This window comes from Rhamphochromis sp. 'chilingali', assembly GCF_963969265.1.
Source record: "Rhamphochromis sp. 'chilingali' genome assembly, chromosome: 12".
NCBI lineage: Eukaryota > Metazoa > Chordata > Actinopteri > Cichliformes > Cichlidae > Rhamphochromis > Rhamphochromis sp. 'chilingali'.
In genome coordinates, this window is record NC_137939.1 from 31,626,305 (window position 1) to 31,644,130 (window position 17,826).

The 17,826-nt window shown below is 38.3% G+C and overlaps 1 protein-coding gene across 5 annotated transcripts in view; it reads left to right on the top strand.

Moving 5' to 3' along the window:
• Positions 1–16,016, top strand: part of bcas1 (brain enriched myelin associated protein 1) — a 39,377-nt gene extending 23,361 nt beyond the window's left edge. For 3 of the 5 annotated variants that reach the window (XM_080899817.1, XM_080899819.1, XM_080899818.1), the window contains 14 exons: positions 803–958; positions 1,113–1,172; positions 1,378–1,462; positions 3,079–3,458; positions 8,445–8,624; positions 9,568–9,627; positions 9,906–9,941; positions 10,213–10,428; positions 12,480–12,521; positions 12,660–12,725; positions 13,012–13,050; positions 13,688–13,810; positions 14,355–14,573; positions 14,974–16,016. In XM_080899817.1, the coding sequence (XP_080755943.1) occupies positions 1,131–1,172; positions 1,378–1,462; positions 3,079–3,458; positions 8,445–8,624; positions 9,568–9,627; positions 9,906–9,941; positions 10,213–10,428; positions 12,480–12,521; positions 12,660–12,725; positions 13,012–13,050; positions 13,688–13,810; positions 14,355–14,573; positions 14,974–15,054 (1,569 nt within the window). In that variant the 5' untranslated portion in view covers positions 803–958; positions 1,113–1,130 and the 3' untranslated portion in view covers positions 15,055–16,016. The remainder of the gene's footprint in view (positions 1–802; positions 959–1,112; positions 1,173–1,377; positions 1,463–3,078; positions 3,459–8,444; positions 8,625–9,567; positions 9,628–9,905; positions 9,942–10,212; positions 10,429–12,479; positions 12,522–12,659; positions 12,726–13,011; positions 13,051–13,687; positions 13,811–14,354; positions 14,574–14,973) is intronic. The other 2 variants (XM_080899820.1, XM_080899821.1) reach the window with 2 other exon arrangements.
• The last annotated feature ends 1,810 nt before the right edge of the window (positions 16,017–17,826 follow it).

Genomic DNA, 17,826 nt, shown 5'->3' on the forward strand with positions numbered 1-17,826 from the left:
AGTTTTCTTGAGGCCCCTCAGCTGCAGGCCTTGCATGAAGTCACCAAACAGGGGAATCCAACTCCCACCTCAGCATGCAGTCTATAGGATACAGTCGAGCCATTGTTTTCATGGATTCCAAGGCTTGCCATAATAAAGTCAATAAATAGTGCACATGTTATAGTCTTTTTTAGTTTGTTTCTTAAGCATGCTTGTTTGTGATAAAACGCTTTCACATACTTTGGTTGACATCTTCCAGGAGTCAAATGACTTCTAGAAGTTAAATCCAATAAACAAAAGCCTTTGTCAGCATTATCATGGCCTAGTTACAAAAAAAACCCAAAAACATAAAGATGAGTTCATCTTCAATACCATATTGACATACACTGGTAAACAATAGTATCTAACTTGTTACCCGCCTTGATGACCTCTTTTCTTTTTTTATCACATAATACCAAAACAACATAATGGGTATGTTAAAGCACATCTGTGTGATTAGATTTATTTTTTATCAATCAACTGCATCTTTAAAAACTAAATCAGTAAGAAAAAATGCTTAAAGTGTTATCTTCAAATTAACCAGTGCCAACATAGTTATTTTGGGTTTTGTCAGTGTGGATGCTTGCCAGACCAGTATCCTTAATATACATCCTGTTAGGTCCCCGCCAGATTGGTCAACAAACTGTTTGGACCGCCTTATCACAGCAGGCTTGGACAGATTCACACCTCATTATGATCTCGTCAGGGTATGTTCAGGATGCCACATGGAGATTACTGTGAGTTGATCAAAGTACCAATACAGCGCACTTTCTTTTTTTTCCAGAGGAAATCCAGCTGCCAACTTGAAAACAGACCCACCCATTTTGACACACACATAAAGTGTCCAGTTAACAAAAGTCTATATACATAGTTGGGCAAAAGGAGGAAGTCCATCTCAGACAGACACGCCGTATCCTTAAGAAGGAAGTCAAGTAACAAGGTAAGACATTTCACTGAAAGCAGTATTAAAATGTTTAAATGGCTTTGCAAAAGTCTTAATAGATGTTAACCATTATTTGCAGATTGTCTTTGCTTATCAGTACAACATAACAATATGACATTTCTATTTCATTTAATTCTATTGCAACCTGCAGATCTTAACTGGGAAAAAGATGGGAAACGAGCAGTCAGTAAACATAGAAGAGCTATCCAAGGTAAAACAATGCAAATTACATGGCAGACATTACAGGCTAAAAGTTGCACGTTCCATTTTCTATATTTGTTGACATCAGTCACAAGATGCACACTTTTCCAAAACTCTAGCATGCACAGGTGACAGGTGAAAAAAACTCTGCTTCTCTTTAAAGATAACCCATCTAGACTAGAAAGCACAATGCTGACGTTGTTATTTACTCACAGAATGGGACAATTCCTGAAAAGCATGAGAATGGAACCGTGAATGGCATCTCTATAGAAGTCACGTCTGGCGGACTGGAGATTAATGGTACATGAGTTTTATTTTATAGGATAAATAACATCCAAGCAATCTGTGATGATGTTCTGCCTGATCTACAGTGGTGGTGCCACTGTAAAGCATGAGCAAATCAATGCTCAACACTGGCAAATTAAATTCTTACTTAAGAATGAATTTTATTAATGTCAGACTGTTGTGTTTTACTGTATCACGCTTTATGCTGATATACTTTAAGGTTCTCCTTCAATGAAAAAAAGCAAATTAATTTTACAAATTTATTAGTGGTGATTAATCCTTTAATCCTTTTAATACTCTGCAAACACAGTGACTCCCAGTTGCACGGTGTCTGAGTAAACCACAGGTGTTTTCTCAGGAATTAACAAGGAGCAAGTATTTGACTTGTCAAGGTGTGGTGGTTTGTGTCTTCACTATAAAAATAAAATACTGTGGGAATCCCATGGCTCTTGACTGTTGATTCCTGAGATAACGTTCTCACACTGACTTGCCCATGTTTACTAGCTCGTGGAAATTTTGCTGAATTTTATGGCAACTGTTGAAATTCTCTTTAAGCTAGAAGTAAAAATCACTCTATGGGCTAATACTAAACAAAATGACACTTATGTTTAAAAATAAATTCCATAAAACCCAGAAATGTTCATTTTGACCCTTTTAAGCTGACTCATTAGGGGGATGTTTGTTAAGGTGGAAGTTCATAGAAAAGGTCCAGAATCAGAATCAGGAAATCGCTTTGTAATAGACATTTAATTAAGGTGTAATAAGGTGTGTCATTCAAGCTGCAAAATATTAAATAAATATTTCAAAGCTAAAAAAAAAACTATGTGCAGTATTTACAAGATTCAACAAATGATGTTGCCAGGTCCAGATGTCGCAGGGAGGAACTGATACATTTTAACAGGAATGATGTGCTTTGACGTTCCATGTTGCATTGCTGTGGTATTAGCCTTTGGTGAATGTGCTCCTATTACTGCCTAGCACATCATGGACGCAAAGTGAAGCATTATCTATGAGTTCACATGACTTTGACATTTTTCGCCAAGCTCCACAATTTCCAGATTTATGGGCCTTGAGGATCACTTTGTTGAGTTTGTCGGTGTCCATAAAGGTGCTTAATGTAGTTTCCTTTAGTTAAAAGTAACAAAACACTTTCCCCAAATTAACTAAAGCTATGACGTGATGCACTTGTTAAGACTTTGGGTTTAAAATCTCTATATATTGTGTTGAAGAGATATCAACTGAAATGGAACTAGAGCTGGGCTGCACTTTCATGCAATGCCAATTTGTACCACTAGGTGGTATAGTAAGTCCATGTAATCTTTATTTAAACAGACAAGTAATTTATTGTTGTTTACAATGGCAGCCTGGCAAAATGCAAAATATCCAAAGAAAGACAGAAAGAAAGAAAGGAAAAGCACCACCACACATCTGAAAACATCTGAACACACCCAGTGGTAAAATGTTGCTGCCTGGTCTTTAAGCATATATGTCCAACTGTTATTTTATAGTAATTTTTTTCCTGAAAAAAAAAAAGAAATTTAGCCTGGGTTTAACAATAGTTTCAGTCCTTTGTTTCAATGTTTTTCCTGTATGTGGCATTTTGCTTATTTTGCCACTTTTTTATTTTTCAGGTAAAAGTGAAACTACAGTCTGCCAAAATGGCAAGGCCCACTCTTTAAACTCTGCCATAAAATCAACTGATGTGATCGTCAAATCAGAGTGTCAACCTGATATTGCCCAAGCTGTTTCTGAAGTTCCTGACACCAAAATTCAAGCCGTTTCTGAAGCCTCTGACACCAAAATCCAAGCCGTTTCTGAAGACCCTGACACCAACACCCAGAAGGAAGAGGTCAAGAAAAGCAAAGGAGAAAGAGGTCGTCGTCATTTTGGCAAATTGTTCAAAAAGAAAACAGAATCTAAAGCTGAAGCTGAGACTGTTGAAGAGAAAGAAAAAGAGACACAGAGTGAAGATCAAGTGGATGTAAGTGTTCCTCCCACTGAGCCACAGCAGGTGAGGGCACTTTTCATGTTTATTCTCATCAGATGAGTCTAGTTGTTTTTTTCTATTTGCCAACAAAACTGTGAAGAGACAAGCAGAGCAAGTCAGGTTACTTTGCATAGCACATTTTACACACAAGGGCAATTCAAAAGGATTTTCTAATGTACGGATGAATGGCCACTGGAATCTATGATGTATGAACTGCAATGAAAGTATGCAAAAACACAAATAAACTCATAGTAGAATTTTAAAGGTAATGGTAATGTTGCCATATCAATTAAAAGCAATGGGAAAAGGAAAAGTCTTTAGCTAAGTTTTAAAAACTGATCAATTATGGTAAATTATGATAATGCTCATCTTGTGCAATAGACCTCCATTGATTCTGAAAAACAACAACAATAATGTAAATACATATAGCAGATACAATGCTTGCCCTTAATTAAAAAAAAATAAAATGGAACCACACACCTTCCTTTATTAGAGCGAGCACACACACTGTGTTGTGTTTCTGAATTATGTTATTTTATCATTCTGCAGCTAACATTAACTAAAACAGAGTAAGCAGGAGTGCATATGCCCAAGGGTATAACCCTTTTAAAAAAAATAAATAAATAAAACAAGATAAATATGTCACACGTTGTTTGTCTTTGACAAAGATTAGTGGGCGTGGGCCTCTGCAGCACTGACGCCGACGCCCACGACAGGAAATTCAGAGAGCACAAAGATGTGCCGCTCACATTGTTAGTTTTGATCTTATCATGGGATTTCCTGAAAATGTCTAAAAAGGGGGGGGGCACACTTTTTTATGTTGTGCTGTTTTTGTCAATTATCAGTTGACCAGATAGCCAGAAGACACTTGGCATAATCAAAATTCCCTGATGTCGACTTTTAGCTGTGCAAAGAAAATTATTTTATTTTGTCAGCCTGCCAAACACTCCAAATCATTTTAGCAATGTAATGTAGTCCAACACACCAAGCATTCTATGCATTTAACTATGTTTTTCCTTTTTGTTTTTTTGTTTTTTTAGCTTTGTTTACAATGGGCAACATAATGTAGAATAGCGCTTATTTCAAAAAACAAACAACTAAATAAGCAAGTAAATAAATACAAATGTAAGCATGTTACACTACATGACTAATTTTTCTGATTACTCGTGATCAACCACACGATTATCATGAGTGCCCTGGGAAATAAACACAAGTTGTATGTTGGTTTACATAATTTAATACAAGTGGAGCGGAAGCTGGCATTATAACTCACATTGACCATCAAGACGGAAATGAATGAACATTAAAAAATTGAATTAGCAACATAAAAGCAGATATTTCAACACAAATGGGTGATGGTGACTTTACAGCCACAACTGTGGAGGATACACTGAGTGAACATGCCATTAGCAAAGCTGAGGAGCTTGTTAGAGACCCTTTAAAAGATTAAACATCAACGTTCAGAGCAGAGAGGGTTGAGAAATCTGACTCAAAAGATGATACTGTTGTAGAGGGACAGACGAGAGAGAAAACTCTGGCAAAGGAGTTCACTTCCACCACTCCAAAAGCTGCAGCAAGTTGTGTTGAAGCAGTTTTGGCAGTTGCCTCTGACTGCGCAGTAATTGCGTCAGAGCTGGGAGTAGGTGAAGCAATTACTGAAGACAACAGTAAAGGAGCTGCAGACAAGTCAGCTGATGTAGTGCTGATTGAAACTGCTGAACCCGAATCTAATGCTGTCACTCCTGAGACCGGGGAAGCAAATGACATTACCTCCCTAGACAAAGAGGCTGTGACTGGAGTGACGGAAACAATCTCTGAGGTTGTTCATGAGAACCCAAACTCCGCAGCCGTAAATGAAGACATGCCTGTAAAAGAAGCCGCTGTCCGTTTTCAGAATGGAAATCTAGTTAAGGTGGATCTGGCCCATGAGGAGGTCACTCCTGATGATGCACCACAGCTGAAGATGTGCTACAAATAAGTGAGCAAGACAATATTAGCCTTATAACTACTAATGAGTCTGGAGAAATGTTCGGTAGTTGTCCCAAAGAAGAAATTAATGTTGCAGAAGCCTGAAGCTACTTTAAAATCTCCAGCAACTGAAGTCAATCCACATTGTATTCTAGAGATTATTATAGTAGACATCGAAGTTGAAGAACATGTGATAACTGAGATAGAAACAGAATCAACAATTTGAACCACGCTTCAGGAGCCTGCAGTGGATAACAACAGCACCGTCAAAGAAGAGGATATTGTGGCAACAGCTTTTGTGCTTCTCTCTGGAGAACATGAAGAGCGTCTTTCCCATTCAGAACAAGCTTTTTCAGATCAAGCTTAAACAGTGGCAGACAGTGTTGAGGAGAATACTTCAGTCCAAGGTTTATCTACTGAAGGAGAGGTAGAGGTTGCAAGTTCTGAAAAAGCTGTAGAAGAAAGTGACATAGAAAAGGTTAAGAATCTAAAGATAATGAAAGCCATGACACACCTGAACAAACCCTTGTAATCTTAGAGGAAGCAGGACGAGAACCCAAGCCCTTTGTAAAGAAGATGGTAACAGTGAGGGTTAGGGTTTGTTTTTTTTTCAGAAATCCTACAAATAATTTAAACAAACTTGAAGAACTAACAACTGAAGGACACCGCAGAATTTAGAGCCTTATGTTTTAGTCTAAGAAGAATACTGAGGAGAATACTGCCCTGGAGAATGCTGATCAAGGATAGATGTTGTCATGTGTGATTTATATGTGAGCCTTGGGATTAAATCCTAAAAAGATAATCCAACCTTGTTTTTGTTTTATTTCTCCAAATAGCCTGGGAAAGATAGTAGAGAACAAATAAAAATGAGTCACTATTTCTCATCCTTGAGACAACTGAAAATGAACATTTCACCTCTGAAGATTCTTAAACTGCCATCTGATGAGCCTGTGGCAAAGTGTGGCGATGCACTCCCAGGCCAGAAGTTAAATACACCTCTAGGTGGAGAGTGATACTGAAGAGACGCATGAGAGGCGGTGCAAACCGGATAGATTCAACATGTGATGTACAGAATTTCCTTAAGGCGTCTCAGTCACAAGCTCAAACATTGAACATTTACCTCTTAGGTTTCAGTCACCTATAGCTGTTGAGAAAAACAACAAGCCTGGTGACTGAAAGATAATTTCACCAGTCCTCCGTATTATTGACATCCACGAGTCTTCAAACAAACAAATAAATTATGAATGAGCAGTGATCAATAAGCAGACACGGAAATATTAATTTGAAGTTTCCTTTTCTCATTCATTCATTATTTCAGTCATACTGTGTTTAATGACAAATAATACTTAAAGGGACATATTGTGCTCATTCTGTGCTTTATGTTCTTAGAGATTTTATTCAATTCAATTCAGTTTTAATGGTATAGTGCCAAATAACAACACTTACTCAAAGTGCTTTATATTGTACAGAGAAAACCCAACAAATGAGACGACCCCTTATGGGAAACACCCACTTGATAGAAGTGGGAAGGAAAAACTTGCTTTTAACAAGGAGAAACCTCCTGCAGAACCAGGCTCAGGGAGGGGCAGCCATCTGTTGTGACCGGTTAGGGGTTACAGAGAGAAGCCGGGACAAAAGAAACTCCCTGACAGAGAGCCAGTTTGACAATTAAGATAATAAAGAAGAGAATAAAAAATGATTAAATGCAAAGTGGTGTATAAATATAAAGAGAGTGAAAAGAAATGAGTGAAGATTATCTAACATGTCTAGTCTTCTTACACACAAAGTCTTGGTTTTTTACACTTTCACACATACATATGTATATATATATATATATATATATATATATATATATATATATATATATATATATATATATATATATGACTGCTGGATTCAGTCATTTAATCTGAAGCTGGTTCCTTCATTTACATTTTAAACAAATATCCCTCTATTTACCTGTTCTGTATATAATACAGGAATGATTAATAGCAGCCACAATACATTTACGGTTACATAAAATTTAGCAGTACTTGCCACAGGGTCCACACAATCCTGATGGTCATCAAAAACATCTTCAGCTTTACCAGAACTAATTATCATCTGCTTAGATATATAACATAGATACAGATTTATTTGTAATTCTTCATTCTGTACATTTTGGTAACTGTTCAGTTATGTGTGGGCAACATTCATTAAGCAAATGCATTCACAGGGCTAGGATGAACTGAACGTTATATACAGTATATGAAAATCAAGAGAACTGGTATTTAGAATAAATCTTTTTAAAAAGCAAATATATGTTAGTAATCACTGCATGGGTTCATACAAAGTCTTGTTCAGACTGCCACATTCGTTTAAGGACGAGATAGGCTGCATGTAGGCATACATACACTTTGATCATTATAGTGCTGAAAATAAGGGCCCTCGTGTTCCTCACTTCATCCGCTACTTAGAGCAAACGTTTATGCTCTCTTTCCTCTGATTTAAACCTTCTTTCTTCTGATTGGCTGCCCCTCGTAAGTAGAAAGTGGGTCTGGCTACTGTGAGCTGACCTGTGTGACCTGTCTATGTTGCTGGTCTCATTAACTGAAACTTTGGCAACATTTATTTTGGTGCTTGTAACAGAAAATATGGAAAAGCAAAATAGGCCACCTCTACAGTTTCTAATGGGATAATAAATTGGGCCAAAATAATGTATCAAGATTGCTGGAAGAAAAGGCAAAAAATGTATAAATGAATTGACATTGGTTCAGTTCACATATTTTATAGACACACACCATACGGGCATAGCTAGGTATTTGGTTTTCCTGACATTTCTCGAGAAATAACTCTCACACATTGTTGAATATCAATGACTGAGGGGTGGGACACACACATTAATAAAAGGGTGATTGTTGACAATGCCCCGAGTAGGCAGAGGCATGGTTGGAATTGTGCTCCCATCTCAATACTGCGATTAAGACACTCACTGCTTACATATCAGCTCCGCTCTGCTCTAACATAATTCTCAAAGGCGAATTCTTTTGTCATGGTGTACAGGAGACGGCTAACCTAAACCACGAGCCTGAATCATTAAAGGAGCCAGAGAGGGTGACTCCAGTCTCCAGTCCCAAGGAAGAAAACGTCCCTGAAACTGACAACGGAGACAGTGAGCCCGTGGAAAGCAAAGAGGAGAGTAACCCAGAAGAGAATCCAGTTATGAACTTCTTCAAAACCCTAGTAAGTGGCATCATTTGGCAATTTAAGGTGACTTTTTATGCTCCTGCTATTCCTGTTTATCATGTCAAATTAAACTATTTGGGGGAAAAGGGAAAGAACACATGTGCTTTTTTTTATCTGCTTCTTTTTCTGAAGAGAAACAGGCAAAAAAATTAAAAATAAATAAAATGAGGTTAATGCGTCTTCCAGTTGTGCCCCAGTCAAAGTGAGATGTGTGGTCTTTTTTCCAATCATTTAGCAGTAATAAGTAGTAATACATTGAAAATGTTTCATTAGTTTGTGTGTATTTTTGATTTTTTTTGTTCTATGTAGTGATGTGGGAAGGCGGTATAACTGTATATGACATTAAGTGTAACCGTAGCGAAATCTGCCATCATGACAGTGCCAGATGGAAAAGTTGCAACAAGCAGCTATTGTATTTCCTCTTCATCATGCTGTCTTTTGGATTCATGCCGTTTTAAAGAGTTGCCATTGCCCTAGCCCCATGCTAATCAAGTCTTTGAACATGCGGGAATGTGGTGGCCTATTGTTCATCCCATAGTGTGAGCTCACAAGGGAGGCCTGTGCGGTTGGAAGTCGAGATTTGTGAAGATAGAGCGAGGGCAGGCCTACGCCATCTCCGGAGCACAATGGCTGTCACAATGGCAGCGCATGTACTGTATGTGCTCTGTCAGGGACCTCTGTGGGCCTCAGTTAGCTTACCATAAAGGCCTATGTCTGCATTCATGAAAGGCTTCTGTTTTATCCAAATAATTATTTTTCTGTCTCATCAACTGTATCTCCTGGCATTTTGCTTTTCACACTGCTTAACCGCCACATACATAGTGCTCCACAATGCTTACACAGTTCACATTTAAAGATTAAGATTTTTTTCTCTTGTGTTTTTATGTGGATCACGGCACAAAAAATAAAGACGGTTCATTTTTATTCCTCTGTTGCACAGGTGACCCCTACTAAAACGTCCAAAAAGGAAACGGCTACTCCCGATGCCGCTAAAGACAAGGTGAACAGAGGTTCATTTTAACCTATCACTCTCTGCTGCTTTTATCAAACCATATCTCTGATTATCTAATACAGACAGCTATACAATGAGCTGTCACACCCTCATCTGTTCTGTTTCTGTTGCTTGAACTAAGGATGTTCCTGAATTTAAAAAGTAACATTTATTTTTAAAAGGTGATTTATTTTTGCAGAATTTGTGCATAAAGCTTTTTTTTTGCATCCTTTGTTTGCTTCAGTTTAACCTTTTTTATAAGTGCTTTCTTTTCTGTTGCAAAATAGTCCCAGAAGGAGACCCAACCAGCGGCAACCACTACTGTGAGCATATAACCCATAAGTTTTGATTCCCATAACCATTGCACTTCACGTTAAATGTATATATTTACTGCACATGGTGAGTTTATTTAATTTCCGGATATGATGCCTTATTTGCTCATTTTACATAGCAATGCATTTTTATTGGGTGAAACTGGAAGGAAATACAGTTGCTGATGTCATATCTGACAAAACTGCTACATCAAAAATGTCTTTGCAGTTTAAGAGGGCTGTGTAAACCATTGCTTTAACAGCCCCTCTCTTTCTTCAATAGGTTGCACAAATATCTGAACCGCCTGCAGCACCCAAAGGAATGTCTGTCCCACCACCCCCACCTCCAGAGCCACCGAAAGTGGAAATCAAAGGAGAGCCAACTGCCAAACCTGTAAAGGCCTCTGCGAAAGAAGAACCTAAAGCTGCTGGAAAGGAGCCTGTGTCCTCGAAAGGAAAATCAGCCAAAGATACTCTGAGCAAATTTTTCCGCCAGAAGGTAAACAAACAGCTTTAACTGCAGATTACAAGATCCAATCACTATTTTAAGGAATAGCTATTCATATAGACACTCACTGCATGTTCAATGAGAACACAGTGTGAAACATACTGTATGTCAGTTTGAGGTATTGCTAGGAGTCAAGACCTCCAAAAGCAATGGTGCTTCAGCAAGTGGAGCCAAAGCCCCGGGCAAGACTGCAGCAGTGGTACAGTAAATGATCATATTCTCAAACTGACCATGGCTCATCAGTTACTAACCGAACAAGAGCTCATTTGTCCAGAGGCACCAGAAATTTGCAATTTACTGTTTCCTAATCGGAGCTATAGTTTTGTGAAGTAGCATTAGTCCTGTGCTGAAACCTTTTCTCTTGGGAGAATCAGGTTTTCTTATTTGTTGAGAATAAGATAAGAAGAATGACGTCGTCCTTACGTTTTTGCATAATACATAAAGATCATAGCTTCAGCATAAGGAGCAGAAGCAGGGACAAAGGGCTAACAAGGCTCATCAGCACCCACCAGCACCACAAATGCTCACCCACAACACTGCATCTCCTTTCTTTTAACCGCACTGACTGTTAAGTCACATTTGCATCACTGTGAGCTCAACGAGAAGCCATTACATTTAGCTGCTGCCCAGAGAAGGTGTTATAGGGCATAACTACAACAGATTTCTTTTTTTAATTTTAGTTTCCGTAGAGCCAAAATAAACAACATGTGTATTTTAAAATAAAAAGGCTTTAATTTACAAGATCAAATCGTTATGTTGTTACATTTTTGAGCATCCATGTTTTTTTTTCTTTTTTCTTGCTGGATTTTGTCCCATATTTAAACACAGATCAACCAATTCAACCCAACACCTTTCATTTACATACTGAAGAATTACAAGCTGCCAAGACAGCAATAAACAAAAAATAAATAAATAAAAAGTTAAAATGAACAGACAAACAACATGAAGAGGGTAAAATTTCCAACATACATGCGCTAACAGTAAGTGGAGGAAAAAATTAACTGCTATCTGAAATAATTAAAAAGACAAAATTTCATGAAAAAGAATCACATTTACAACAATCAAACTAAACATAAGTGAGTAAAATAGATTACAACACACACACACACACACACACACACACACACACACAAAACAACAACAAACTTCTACTTAGTAAAATAAACTAAAACAAGTAATATCCCTGATGAATATTTTAAGATTCTCCCAGATTCGATCAAAGTGGTTTGGAGTACACAATCTATAAACTGGTTTTGTCCTGCACTTTGGACTCATGCCAGAGGAGCTGTGGGGCTGTGCCATGGGCGTAACTATGTGCTGAACATTGGGGGGGGTCAAGATCTCTGTCTAAATAAATAAATAAATCTGGGTAAATTCCCAGATGATTAAACATGCAACTATTTTGCTGGTAATAATGGAAATGAGTAAAGAGAATCAACAGCCTATTTATGCAAGATAATTCATAATTTCATTGGGGGAGTTATATTGGCTGGGTCTGATTATTGGGGGGGGGGGGGGGGGGGGGGGGGGGGTCATAACCTCCCTAACCCCCCTGGAAATTACACCTCTGGGTTGTGCTGACATTACAGTGTGGAGCTCTTTCTGACTCTTCTAATGCATTTGAACTTCCTTAACCAGTTGATACAAGTCACCATTCATTGTCATGTTAACATAGTGAGTAGTCCATAAATACAACTTTTCATCTGTTTTGAGGTTCTGAAGTCCTTTTGCATTTCGCTGTCCTGCAGACAATCAGTCATGTGCAACAGTCAGCTGTAGGAGCAGAGGTACAGCCAGGTGTAAACTTACATGTGAACTCGAGCCTGTTTAATCTTCCCAGCTGCATTCAGGGAATGTTACATTAATGTATTAAGATGTGAACATGAATCTTCCGCACACAAGCCTTGCTGGAGACGACTGGATAATTACAAACCATCTTGCCTGAGTTACATAACAAACATGCTTTATGGTTAATTACAGGGTTTGAAATGTTCATCGCAATTTGCATCTGTGCAGAATAAAATAACAGTTTTGCTCTACAGGAGACACCAGTGGATGTGCCAGCGCCTGTTGTAGAAGTGCAGGTAAATGAAAGGCAACTTCTCACTCTTGGGGCTTTGTACTCTTTTAGGGAGTGGAATGGTCTTTTGAGCCTCTGATTACACCACGTACCCTCTTCCAAAGCTGTTTTTGTATGTAAAGATTCATTTCTATTTGCTTAGATTCAAAATGAGGTTGAACCTCAGGAGGCAGCAGCAGTGGGGGAAGAGCCTGTTGTAGAAGTGCAGGTAAATGAGCAAGAAGTGCTTAGGAATATTAATTCCTGATTTTCTTCACTCTGCAGGCACCTCTGCAATAATGTTGCCACACTTATATGGTACCATAACATTTCCCACATTTACTCTTTGTAATTCATCCATTTTTTTAAATAATTGTATCGCATCACATCCCAAACTGTACAGATTAAACAACCCCCATTATGGCACAAAATGAGTACGATATAAGATTTAATGACTATCACTATTTACGCTCTTCCAATTCAGGATATAACAAATAACTCTCCCTTTTCTGTAGATAAAGGAAGAGGTACCACAACCAGTGGTAGAAACTGAGGTAAATTAGTGGTGTTTAATGTTCTGGGAAAGCTTTTTTTCTTTTCTTATGTTTCTTTTAATAGTTAGGGGAGATGAGTGGCTATAAAATAACCATATGAGTCACATTGATAATCACACTATGTGTGAGGCCAAAGTACCAAGATGGCTGACTGAGCTTTAGCAGAAAGACTACAAGTACGAGGAAGCAGCCTTGCAGCCTTGCACTGTTCAACCGTGACACAATCAACCCAGATATCTGGGGTTATGTGACTCTTCTTTTCTTACTTTCTTGAAGAATTAAAGTTTTCCCAAAATGTTTAACTAGCTGTTTCTTTAAAAGTGGACATCTTTGAAATGTAAAGTGAATATTGATGGGCTTTGCCTTTTTCCTCTTTCTTCCTCTTTACAGATTTTGGCTTTTGCGCTTGACAATGTGGGCTTCCTCACTAGTTCTTATCTTGATCTGATTATACGCTGTCTCTCTACTCTGATCACAGATATCTTTTTACTGCTTTACCTCCTCTTTCATGTCACAGATGGAAGCTCCTACTCTCACTCTGTCACCTAAATCGATGAGCATCCCTTTGATTTTTTTCCCTTTTTTTTTTAGTAAATATTCATGATACATATTTTTCTTTTTCCTGCTTTGGTTAAAGACGGTGGATTCCTCAAAAGCTGGCACCCAGGAGGCTGCTGCAAAACCAGAGCCGCCGCCACCTGCTCAGGAAGAAAAGAAAAGCGCCTCAAAATCCCCATTCCTTTCTTTCTTCAAGCCCCAAGTAAGAACCTATTCCCATAAACATTTATAAGATCTCTGAAAAGAAACAACTCTGAAATACATTAGGTATGAATTGTGGTGAAATTACAGAATGGTAAGTAACAGGTTAATGTGAATTTGAGGTGCTATTAGATCACATGACCACAAAAGTCCAGGCAGCCTCCACAAGTGGAGCTCGGCTCCTCAGGAAAACTACTGGACTGGTAAATACATGAAAATACGTTGCCTCTTGCAAACAGATGCATTATTAACCAGAGTAATTTCATCAATTACGTCTGGTATTAAAACATGCTCTAAACAACTTCTTTGCCAGAAGCATTTTTCTCCATTTGCTGTTATCTTTGAGCATATGTCACCGTCCCTCGTGATGTTGCGCATGATGTCGTATCCTAACAGCAGATGTACATTTTAATCCCACTTCATGTGCCACCTCAAAGTCCATCTGCACTTAACGAGTGAAGTGTATGAGCCACCGGTGTGTGAATCTCAAGCCTGTCAAGGACTAAAATAATTGAATGCTTCATTATGTGCCGCAACACTTTTAGGCTGCTGAGCCCAAGAAGGTGACCCCAACCCCACCTGCAGCAGCGGAGGCAGCTCAAGCAGTGAAAGCCAAGGAGGAACCTAAAGTGGCAGCCAAGTCTTCAGAGCAAGCTGCAGATAACAAACCAGCCTCTGTGCCTTCCCAAGCTGGCGATGATGCAGCCAGTGTGCCCAAAAAACTGGAAAAGAGGAACTCCATTCAGCTATTCTTTAAAAATCTGGTAAGAAGAACATTACTTTCCCCAAATATTAACATTAGAAACATGCACAATATCCTTATCACTGCATAGTGCAAAGTATTTTTGTATTATCCCCACTAGATGGCAGCAGACACTTAAGGTGTAGGCTCCACATTACTGAAAACCAAGCGGACTGATATAACACATCTGGAAATGCAGTTTAATTATAGGACAGTTACCGTTACTTAAATGTAACAAATTTAGTCAGAGTCCAATTTAATACATTTGATGCCTGTGAAAGAAATTAATAAAGTTTTTGTTTAACTAAAAAAACAATTAAAGCTTATAAAAGACAAAAATTAAATAAAAATAGATATTGAACGAGTTGCATTTTCTAAAGACACTGCAACAAAATGTACCATTTTCTCCCTGCAAACTGTAGACTCAGAAACGTCCTTCTACAGACGCCGGAGTCCAGACAGAGCCACTGACCGCTGCTCAAGGAGCTGAGAAAGCCAAATGAGACCAGAAGCAACCCTTACGTTTTCCTGTACAGTCTCCTTCCCTCCTTCTCACTTGTACTCAGTCCTTCTTTTTCTCTCTTATCACCTTCTTGAATCCCCTGAGTTACTTTGATTACTTTGTTTTTTAATTGTTACTGCTTAAAAGTCACAATAGCAAAGGTAAGGTTTTGGAAGAATAAAGGAAAGTGGACAGAACAGTTAGCAGGGAGTTGAACTTGTGGAGATTTAAAATGGTCAGAGGTTGTTTGGACATATTTTTTGTCACATAAATGTGACATTTTCTACAGACGTTTAAAATGACTTTTCTCTGTTTTGCAATCTAACATACTGGGCTTATGCAATATATAGTGCCATGCTTTGCCTTGAACAACTATTTTGTGTTAAATCGATAAAACTCAATGTCATATAGGTTCTATTTTTACACTTCACACCAGAGAATTCACGCAGTTAAGGTAATGCAGTGGTTAACATGAAGGACGTAGATATGAGTCATAGAAATGCTCTTAATGGAGCTGGTCTAAGGAGTATTAAAGTTTATATAGCAGAGTGTGCTTGCAGATTTTTGAACTCTATGCAAGTTATATGTGGACTAAAACAAAAAGGTACATGCCAGAACAGCTATCTTTTAGCTTATATGGGACATCACAATCTCTACTGATCTTTGGGGAACTGATTGTAAATACTCAACAAATGCTTAAAAATGCATCCGAGGTATTGAAACTGTGTCTTTGTGCAAATGTGTCCTTGTGGTATGCTCTGCATTACTCATAAATCACAACCGAGAAGCTTTTATTTTGATTTTAGCACTTTGTGTCGTGTCAACTAACAAAAGTTTTCCGGTGTAAGTAAACTGTGTCAGGCGTATGTGCAATTAATGTGACGCTGTAGTTTGTCGTTATGTAGTGTGTATGTGAAACTTGAGCTATCCTGAAGACAATAAATGCAAATAAATATACCACATGCCTGTTTTGCTTCAGAGTTTTCATTTTTAATGTAAGCTATAAAAGCATGAGGAGTGTTATCAAGAATAATTGGATGTTCCAGCAATTTAAAAAACAAAGAAGAAGATGACCAGGCAAGTCTGGCCAAAAAATAAATAAATAAAAGATGCCTCTATTCATGAGCAATGTCATAGCAACCATTTTTATGCATATAAGAGTGCAGCAAAGGTGTAGCGTATCCCGCTACACCCAATCTGGGTGTTAAGCCAAATACTGTAAGTCTGACTCATGTTCATAAAGATCTCTGACAAATCAAAGGAAAAACCTGATCCAATGACCCCTTTGGTGAGAGGATCTGGTGGTTGCATGGCAACATTTTTATATAGGGCAGAGACAGTGCAAATCATTATAAGATTATGGGGAGCCATCTTAACCCTTTATTATGATTAAATGCTTCTGTTGGGAGTGGCCTCTCCCAAGATGGCACCTCGAGCCACAAGTATGTACAAGAATTCAAATCGCATTCTGTGGCCTTCGCAGTCAACAGATCGTTTTCCATTTGAATGAGTGGTCTAACATGCTAGACAGCTGGCTAACGCGCTGCCATGGTCAAAAAAACAAGTTAGGGAGTGTGTTTTGGAAATGGTTTTCCTTTTTTGTTTGTTTTTCCTTTAATTTGTCACACACTTGTATATATTTGTAATGCCAACAAATAAATGTTTGTTGACTGGAGAAAAAGCAAATTAACCAGAGTAGAGGTCATATTTTTTATTTTAGACAGACAGATGGCTGTTGGACATTACTGCTGAATTTTAGTGTCTGTGAGGTGTACCTTGGAGATAAAAAATGTAAAATAAGATCTAAGGAATTTGATATTTCAGGTAAAGGAAGACCTCAAATCATCTTCTCCTTTTATGATGTAATTTCTATGATTGATGGCGTAGTGTGCAGTCTCTGGAAGGATGTGTTTTAGATAGAAGTGTCTGAGAACCACTATTCACCCACCATTAAGTGATGAGTCGCAGCCCCCGAAGGCATAACTCACACTGCTCCTTTGTTATCAATGAGGCACACTATTCTTGTATTACTGTCTATAATAGGTGTGATCATTTTAAATTGTGCATCAAAGTAATTGCCACGGCACTGAGGGAGAAAAAGTGAGGTACTGCTGCTTGCACAGCTTAAGACATGTGCTCCATTGTCTCTCCTTTCCCTGGAGGAATGTCTCAATTAAGATACACTGTGACGACTTTGCCAGCAGTTTTGTTTATGTGTGAAGAGCTCATTTTCATTAGCAAACAGAGTATAGTGTTGATGAATCTGGGAGTGAGGAATTCTGACTGAGTTTTAATGAGACGGAAGTGAAGGAGAAAGCAAAACTACTCACACATCTCGCTTAGATTACTAAAACTAATTGGAAGAGTGACTAAAAAGATGCCCTTACACAACACTTTAACTGGAAATCACGAGCAACTTTGTGGCCTTGCTAACAGTTCCAGATGTTTTAAACTTCCGTGTGCAGTTATTTAGAAATCTGCTCAGCCTTTTCTGTATTTAGTGACTTGTCAAATAACAGTGAAGACGATGATAACAGCTGCATGCCCCTACACGCAGCGTTCCAGGAGTGAGAGTTAAGGGAACTCTTTTTCCATACAGTTGGGAAAGTGATTGTGCGTCACAAGGACTAGTCGCTCCCTTTTTTTCTTTTTTTTTTTGCACAATCACATACGATAATGACCTAAAAAGGCTTATTAATAAAGAGATAGTTCCCATATGGATTTAACAATGCATGGACTGTACACAGTGCAGCAGATTTTCTCAGCCACCATG